Raw genomic sequence first — 9,115 nt, forward strand, 5'->3', positions numbered from 1 at the left:
TAAATTAAAAAATTCCCCAAATAGATTAATTAATGAAACAAATATACTATAAGGGAATCAGGAAAAAAAAATCTTAAGGTTAAATGCAAAAATTCAATGCTCAGCAGGCGAGTGGTAGGGCACACCTTTAATCCCAGCACTGGGGCAGCAGAGGCTAGAGGATCGCTGTGAGCTCAAGGCCAGCCTGGTCTACAAAGCGAGTCCAGGACAACCAGGGAACTAGCTGTCCTGGAAGAAAAGCAATGCTCAAACACAGCCTAAGGAGAGGAGAGGAATCTAAACACCAAGGAGTGGGTCCCTGTAGCTATGTTCTAAAGATGTAGTTAGCCACAACTTACTGACCATGGAAGACGAACACTTTTTAAATTCATTCATTAGTTGTCCTCAGGAGGTAAATGGGAAAAGGTGCAACCGCTGGTGTTTATCACAGCCAAGCTGGATGAAAGGTGCATGTCAGCTCTCACCTATTTAAAGCCTAGTACATGCCAGCTGCCATGCTACCGCTCTGCACTTCTCTCTCTCTCTTTCCTTCTTTCCCTTCTTTCTTCCTTCTTCATTTTTCTTTCCTTTCTTTCTTTTTTTTTTTTTTGTTTGTTTTTTCGAGACAGGGTTTCTCTGTGTAGCCTTGGCTGTCCTGGACTTGCTTTGTAGACCAGCCTGGCCTTGAAGTCACAGATATCCACCTGCCTGTGTCTCCCAAAGTGCCGAGATTACAGGCTTCTGTCTCCTCTTCCTTCTCATCTGCCTTCTTCTCCTCCTTCTCCTTCTTTTTTAGACAGAATCTTTTTTTTTTTAAGATTTTAAGTTCTTTTTTTTTTTTTTAAGAACTATTTATTTTATGCATACAATGTTCTGTCTGCATGTACACCTGAAGGCCAGAAGAGGGCACCAGATCTCATTATAGATGGTCTATAGATGGTTAGCCACCATGTGGTTGCTGGGAACTCAGGACCTCTGGAAGAGCAAGCAGCGCTCTTAACCTCTGAGCCATCTCTCCAGCCCTAGACAGAATCTTAAAATAGACAGTCCTGGCTGACCTGGAACTCACTATGTGGCCTCGAACTCACAGAACTCTGCCTGCCTCTGCCTCTACTTTTGCCTCTGGGATGTTGTCATTAAAGCTGTGTGTCATCAAGCCCAGCCTATATGTAAGTTTTGACTTTAATATGTACTATTATGTATTAATTACTGTTTTTCAACTGCACACAATACTAAGACTGTATTATTATTTTAATTTAATTTTCTTTATTTTGTATGTATGAATATTTTGCCTGCATGTATGTCTGTGCTTCACTGTGCATGCAGTGTCCCTGGAAGCCAGAAGAGGGCATCAGATCCTCTGGAACTGAAGTTATAAGTCTGTTGTGAGCTGCCATGTGGGCGCTGGGAGTCCAACCCCAGTCCTCTGGATGAGCAGCCAGAGATTTTAACTGATGAGCCATTGCTCCAGCCCTTATTTACTTATTTGTTTGTTTATTTGTTTACATGTTTGTTTATTTATTTGAGACAGGGTTTTGCTATGCAGCCTAGGCTGACTTCAAAGTTATGATCCTTCTGTCTCTGCATCATGAATATAGAAATCATAGTTGGGTACTGCCATTTCCAGCTAACTCATTTGTTTTAACTGAATAGTGTAAAATTCAGTAAGTGGGATATGCCACAGTTTACTTAGCCCTGATTAACTCTTGGTGAATATTGAAATGGAGTCCAGCTTTTCTCTTTCCAAGCCGTAATAAAGTTTTTAAAAATTGAAAATCCCTGTCAGCTCTCCCTATTTCTTTAAGTATTTCTCTAACACCAGTTCTGTTAGTTGGAACTCCTGAGGGAAAAGTCTAGATAGTTACAATATTACTTAATATTTTCTGATTGTCTCCTCATCTAAGGTGGTATAACATTTTTTCTTTAAGTCTTTGCTCAGATTTAGATGAATTTTGAGGAAGGGAGCCAGGCAGTGGTGCACAAGCCTTAGTCACTCTTCTTAGAGGCTCCTTGGTATTGTGTGGTTTCTCTGGAATAATAAAAGAAAGCGTTTGTTTGTTTTCGAGTTAAGGGTATCACTCTATTATGCAGGCTGCTCTGATCCTATAGGCCAGAAGTTCTCCACCTGTGGCTGAGACCCACAGGGGTCACATGTCAGATATCCTGCACGTCCATTATTTACATTATGATTCATAAAGTAGTAAAATTAGAGTTATGAAGTAGCAACATAAGTAATTTTATGATTGGGTGTCACCACAACATGAGGAACTGTATTAAAGGGTCGCAGCATTAGGAAGGTTGAAAACGATGGCTGTAAGCTTAAGGAATCTTTCCACTTCAGCCTCCCAAATTGCTGTGAGCCTCCATACTGTTACGACCATCCTTTTTTCTTGGTGGAATATCATGCAGGAAGTTTATTTTGTAAACAGGTACTTATCTCTCTATATTTTTCATTGTTCCACGTCCTGAGTTTTAAGTTGCCATATACAAATTATGCAGAGACTGATTTTAAGATTTATGGTCTTTTTTTTTTTTCAAGACAGGGTTTCTCTGTGTAGCCTTGGCTTGTAGACCAGGCTGGCCTCGAGCTCACAGAGATCCTCCTGCCTCTGCCTCCTGAGTGCTGGGATCACAGGCCTGTGTCACCATGCCTGGCTCAAGATTTACAATCTTAAAGCTAAATATTAACCACAGACAACTGACTAAGGGGTGTGAAGACATTGAGAGAGTGCTCCTAAGAGAAGCTGATAATTATTATGGCCAATATCTCCAAGCAGAAAAAGATCTTAAGAGCAGCTCACTGCTCAAGAGACAAGCTGCTGAAGAGATGGCAGTGGCTAACAGCACTAGCTGTTCTTCCAGAGGTCCTGAGTTCAATTCTCAGTCAACCACATGGTGGCTCACAACCATCTGTGCTGGGATCTGATGCCGTCTTCTGGTGTACAGATGTACAGAAATACAGAACACTCATATAAATAAATAAGTGCTTTTGAGAGAGCGGGAAGCTAGGAGTTGAGGTGGGGAGTTGAAAAGATGAGTCAGTGGCTAAGCGTGTTTTCTGTTCTGGAGGTCACTCAGTGATAATGGATGACCACGTACAAGGGCAGGAAGAGAACTCCTTGATGCTGGGAATGGTGGTACCTGCCTGTAACTCAGCACTCAGGAGGCGAAGACAGGATAACCAGAGGGTTGCGCCCAAGTTCCAGAGTAGCCTGGTCTACACAGGGAGACCTGGCCAGCCCTGGCTACATAGTAAGACCCTGAAGGGTAGTGGGAAAGAACACCGTTTACAAAGGTGTACTTGAAGAAGGGGTACTTTAAGAGATCCTTTCACTCGGCCTCCAGCTATCCCTCCTAGTCTGAGAGTTTGACTGGGGTGGGGGTGTTGTGTTTGGAGGCTCCCTGGAAGAAACCTTTCAGGAGCACCCGTCTGAAATGCCTGAGGCAGAGTCCCAGTGTGCAGAGGCCATAGGATACCCTCCTGGATACTGCCAGATGCTCTGGTTGCTGGGCACCCTGGCTGGCAGGCAAAGGGGTTTCCATGACAACTCCCCTCCCATATCTGGGATTTTTTTTTTAACACTTCTTCTTTTCCAATAAGCACTAAGGTATTCTGGGGACAGGCTAGCATGGCTCTCAGGACAGGATGTCCCTTGCAATGTCCAGCGAGGAGGGGGACACAGAAGGGGAGAGCACATACATGTATCTAATTGAATGAACCTTCGTCAGTATGAAGTCGCTTATGTCTGCGTGGGTTGGAATATGTGCCTTTGGCCATGTGTAGATGCAGCATCGTGCTTTCCCACAGCCCTCCGCTTTTCCCAGGCCCTATGCTTTGGTCCTTTGCAAGGGCAAGTGCTGAGTCATAGCTCCGGCTAAGATTCCGTCTCCCAAATTCCATTTCCATTCATCGACTCCCGGCCCTTCGGGGCTCTCCAGAGAGTTTTAGGCCGTCTTCACCAACCTGGATGCATTCAGTCTCTGTCAGGAAAGAGAAGGTACTCGACTCTCTTACATTTCTCTCTCACTTACATGCCTCTATTTGTGTTCTCAGAAGACGATTCTGGGCCCTTCCTCCTGTTGCCCTCCACCCGGAGAAAACAGACTCCTACCAAATGTTACCCAGAAGGCTAATTGTTCCATGAAGTCCGGTTTCTCAACCTTCCAGAACCCCACCCCCAACTTTAATCGGATCATGGCAGTGTCTCCCGCTTTGGGACGCACAAGGCAAGTTGACGCTGCTAGCAGCTGATTTTTTCCCCTCCTCACAGGAGTTGTTCAGCGTCAGAGCATAGGTTCCAGGAGGCACGAGAGGGCATCTAGGTGTGCTCCCGTGCCAATAGAGAGAAGACGCTGTGTCCATGAGTTCCAGGCAGTCGCTAGAATCTCCCAAGGGCAAGGTTTTTAAAGATCTCTATCGACTTCCGAGTCTCTTCCTCGTCCCCTTTGGGTTGCTCTAACTCTGAAATTCCAGTCAAGTGTAGCTAGCCTCACTTATTAGTTTCAAATTAGAAAAACCAGGGTGCTTTCCCCACCGAAAGGTAAGAGAGTAGGAAGATGGCCCCGCCCGTTCAGTCTGGTTACCATGGCGACAGCCGCGCAGTGACCCATGATTCTCCTTCCCTCCTCCCAAATCCAAAGAGATGACGGCACCGCGTTGACTGCGCCAAATTCCAGCCAATGGGCGGCTGCTCCCGCCTTCCCTTCCGCTGGCTTTCCCCCTCCCCCGGGAACTCGATTCACAAATCTGGACCGAGAATTTCCGCCTCCGGGCCGGGTGCTAGGGCTATGGGTATGTGCTAGGTGAAAGCCAAGACCTGTCCTCCGAGGAGGGCAAGGGGGAGGCAACATCCCCGGGTTCTCGGGCAAGACTTCTGTAACTTGCCACCAGAATGGCTTACACCCCGCTCTTAAATTATTCAGAAGATCTATCATTAGACCGAGTCCCCCTCCCTCGCTGCAAGCCCCCACCCTGCACGAACTCGCCCTTCAGCACCACGGACAGCGAGCCCGAGGCCCTTTTCTTGGCGGCAGCTCCCGGTACTCTTTCTGGGTCTTCGCGGCCGCGGTGGCCACCAGGCTCGCAACCGCAAAACATTCTGCCCGCGGTCAGCCCTCCTTGAGCAGACACGACCCTGAACGTGCTGTTTCGCTATGTGACTAAGAAGGCAATGGGGGCTAGGCAGGGATTCGGAGCCAACTGGCTCATTTCCTCCCTTCTTTCAATTCGGAAGGGCTTCCGTTTCCCCTTTTGTTTCTGCCCGTATCTGCACTTTTCTGGTGGCCAAGGGTCAAGGTCTGAGTCTCAAGCACGAATGGGTCTCCAAAGACTGCTCTGGGTAGGCGTGTGACTAAAGCAGCCTCCGTGCGACCCGGTAGTGATTTGGTGACATGGGGTGGGGGGTGGGGGAGGGTTGCTCAGATCCCAACTGAGAGAGGTGAGCACAGATCTACTCAGGACTGACTGGGCTCCTGGTGGGAAGCATGGAGAGAAATGAAAACAGCTACCGTGGCTGGCCAGTTCCGTCTCGAGGGCCATCTCACAGAGGGGGAATGCCTTCTACCGCCCTTACCATGTCCTTAAGTAGCCCGGGTATTAATAAGGAGACAGGACAGTCAAGATGGAGGCCAGGATGGGGAGGTGGATTCAACCTCAACCCTTGGCTTATTACTCTTCACTCTAAAATGAAGCCCGGCAGGAGCAGGTAGCAAGTTGCCCCTCCCTCCAGATCCCTGGTTCTCGCCCTCCTGCCCTACCCTTAACAGTTTCACTTCTACTCCCGATCCTCCCCACCCTCCCTCCGAGGACCCAAAGAAAGGCCTGCGCAAGACCATCTGTAGGCGCTCCCAGCGCTTTATAGTTCTCTCCAGGACAGACGGACAAACAGTGCGGCCTGCGCCGTCCGGCCCGCATCATTGGCACCTTGGACAGGGCCCCAGGCTCAACCCAGTCCCTGGTACTCTCCCAGTATTCCGGTCCCGCCCAGCTCAGCACCACGGACAATTCCCGGCCCAGCCCCCTACCCTCCCACCCTCCCTCCTGAAACAGCGAAATAAATTAAAGTGTGGGGAGGAGATAGAACAAGAAATCTAAAGATAAGGAAGGGGACGCCCCTCCCCCAGAACGAGAAGAGTTTTCTTTCTTTTTCTGACCATCCACAGAGAAGACAGGGCCGCGGCAAGCGGGGTGGTCTACCGGGTTGGATCTTGCCCTCAAATCTCAGCCTCCTGAATGAAGGCGAGCAGCCCTTTCCCCTTCAGCTCCCAGCATGCAACACGTTGGCAAAGGTGGGGAGAGGCTGTGGGGGTGAGGAAAAGGATCACCCTGATCTTTGCCTGGGCACGTGGGACTGCAATCGCTTGTCCACTTGAGTCTATCCAAATAAAAAAAAAAAAAAACTAAGGGTCTTTTTGGTCTGGGGGAGAGGGGTGTGGAGTCTAGGGGTTAGAGGGAGAAGGGCAGGATGACACAAGCAGGGGGAGGGGAAGAAGAGAGGAGGGGAAGGTGGTGACATATGACCAGAAGAAGGAAAAAGAACAAGAAGGGTACACGGGAACACAGGTGCGAGGGAAGCAGGGAGGGCCATGGGGGTCCCGTCAGGCCCGGGGTAAGGCGGAGAAGGGCAGAGCCCAGGGAGGGCCAATGGCAAGGCAGAGAGAGGGAGCTGTAGACTGGAGGAAGGATGAAGACACAGAAAAGGTGAGGAACCGGACGAAACCCAGGGAGTTGGGGTGGGGGGTGGGGGGCGGACTTTGAGATGCCCACAGCGGGGAAGAGGGGAGAGACCCGGGCAGGGGCAGAAATGGAAAGATGGAGGCGCAGACAGACGGGGGGAAAGGGTGGACGAAGTCGGGGGCGCCCTTCCCGCGCTCGTCCCCCCACGCCCACCCCAAGCCCAGCGAATCCAGACACCATGGCCTCCGGCGTCCTAGCCTCCACCTTCCCCTGCGGGACAGGGGCGGCTCCTCCTCGGCCACCCCCCCCCCCCCCCGCCCGGCCTGGGCATCGTAGAGGACAGCAGTCAGAGCGGCGGTGGCTGGATGGTCCCGGGGTGGGGGTGAGGATGGGGGAGAGGGTCCCGGGTGTGCGTGAGGGGCTGGGGAGGGGTGGGGTGGATGGGGGGACGCGGGGGACGGGCCCCTGGGTCTCCCTAGCGGTCCAAGTTCAGAGTCCAGTGCTTGGCTCCGGCCGCGCAGCTGTCCCTGGCGGCCGAGGCGGAGGGGGCGGACGGCGCGCTCCCTCCCGGCGGCCCCCCGGCTCCCGCCGCGGCCTCGCCCTCGTTCTTGAGGTCTTGAAAGACTTGCGTGAAGAAGTGGGGGTCGGCGTTGAGCCGCAGCATCTGCGGGCTGAGCCGCTGGATGAGGCGCAGGCAGCGCTGCCAGAAGCGCTCCTTGTCGGGCTCCACGAGGAAGGGCTTGAGCGGGTAGGAGATCTCGTTGCCCATGTAGGAGTAGGCGAGGTAGAGGCAGGTGAGGAAGGCGGCCTGCAGCTCGGCAGCCGACGCCAGCTCGTCCCCCCGCAGCGACTCGCGACACAGCAGGTACACGAACACCAGGTTGGCCGGGGTGATGAAGGCCTGGTCCTGCCAGCCCTGGAGCAGCAGCGAGCGGTCCACGCCGCGGAACCAGCCCACCAGCTCGCCGGGGCTCAGCTCCTTGAGGCGGTAGCAGCGGCGGCACACGAAGTCGCCCAGGCAGCGGAGCAGCTCGCCGGTGGACGCCTGCACGATGACCCGGCGAGGGGAGCCCCCGGGGGCCGGAGGGGGAGCCGCCGCCTGCGGGGCCGGGGGGGGAGGGGGCGGAGGCGGCGGCGGCTTGCCCCCGCCCGAGCCCGGCGGAGGGGCGGCCGAGCTGCCCCCCGACGGGGGCTCGCAGGGGGCGGCGGCCGAGGGCACCGTGGGCACCGGCACGGCCAGGGGTTTGGCCGCTCCGCCACCGTCGGAGGCGTCGCGGCCCTTGCGGAGAAGGTTCTCGCGGTTGCGCTGCTGGACCAGCGGGTCGGCGCCTCCGGACGCCGGCTTGGGCGTCACCTTCTTGCTGCCTTTCTTCTTCTTGGCCGAGGCCGCCACCAGGCGCTTCCAGGTGAGCGCCGAGATGAGCACGGACGGCCGCTTGAGCCGGCTCTCGCCTTTGCCGCCCTTGCCCGCCGGCGGCGCGCCGTAGCCCCCCACCAGCGCCTCGTCCCCCGCGGGCGGCGCCTTCTTCTTCTCCTCCGGCAGCCCTCCCGGCCTCCGGCCCTTGGCCGAGGAAGCGGGGGACAGCGACAGCACCGTGCCCATCCTGCAGAGCCGGGGGGCCGGCGCCCGGGCCCCGGCGGGAACCGCGGGCGGCGCCGCTGCCGCTGCTGCTGCAGCCCCGGGGGACCCGGCGGTGGGGGGCGGGGGGGCGCCGAGCCCCGGCCCGGGCGCGCGGACGGGCGGGGGGAAAGGAGCCGCTCCGCTGCGCCGCGGCGGCTGCTCTGAGCCCGAGCTGCGCCAGCTGCAGCGTCAGCCCCACCCCTTAGCCCCCCCCCTTCGCCACGCCGCGCCCCGCCTCCTGCGCCCAATCCCCGCTCGGGCTGAGTTCGAGCGGCAGTTCTTCTGGCCAATAGGCCGTGGCATGCTGACCTAAAGTCCCGCCTCACCCACCGCCCGGAGGCTCCGGTCCCTTACCTTTTTAGCCGAAAGGGGAAAGGGAGAAGAGGAGGATGAAAAGCGGGGTGGGAGGGGTTGATTCTGGGGTCTCCGTCTCTGGCCGGGCAGGGGGTTGGAATGAGGCGAAAATGACTGTTCCCATCAATTCCTCCAGGTCCTAGGACCGTGGATCTGAATGTTTTGCTATCCTGGGTCCAAGCTGCAGTATAGAAGCCATGGGAACAGCCTTCCATTTATGCTCACCTTGGAGTTTGTTTAATGGGCAATATGGCAGTGAGCGCCCTCATGGAGACACCCGAGTTGCACCTTCTGGCTTCTCCAATCTGGACATCCGGTTGCTATCATTGCCCCCCCCTCCAGGGCGGGGGTGGGGGGGTGGGGGCACTACTTCAGGCACATTACTGCTCTATGAGAGAATGGTAGTTGATGAGACTTCTAGGAGCCCGAGCAATTGAACCCTGCCTCCTGGGGCAGAGGGTCTTCGCTTCACTGGGCTGGAGCAG

At 54.6% G+C, this 9,115-nt stretch overlaps 1 protein-coding gene across 1 annotated transcript; it reads right to left on the minus strand.

Annotated features, from left to right (window-relative positions):
- Window positions 1-5,815: 5,815 nt before the first annotated feature.
- Cdk5r2 (cyclin dependent kinase 5 regulatory subunit 2) lies at window positions 5,816-8,368 on the minus strand. The gene has a single exon (XM_055616694.1). The coding sequence runs from the start codon at window positions 8,256-8,258 to the stop codon at window positions 7,131-7,133; it is 1,128 nt and encodes a 375-aa protein (XP_055472669.1). The 5' UTR covers window positions 8,259-8,368; the 3' UTR covers window positions 5,816-7,130.
- Window positions 8,369-9,115: the final 747 nt, after the last annotated feature.

The sequence above is a fragment of the Psammomys obesus genome, unplaced genomic scaffold (assembly GCF_907164565.1).
Source record: "Psammomys obesus unplaced genomic scaffold, mPsaObe1.curated_primary_1811, whole genome shotgun sequence".
In the NCBI taxonomy this organism is placed as follows: domain Eukaryota; kingdom Metazoa; phylum Chordata; class Mammalia; order Rodentia; family Muridae; genus Psammomys; species Psammomys obesus.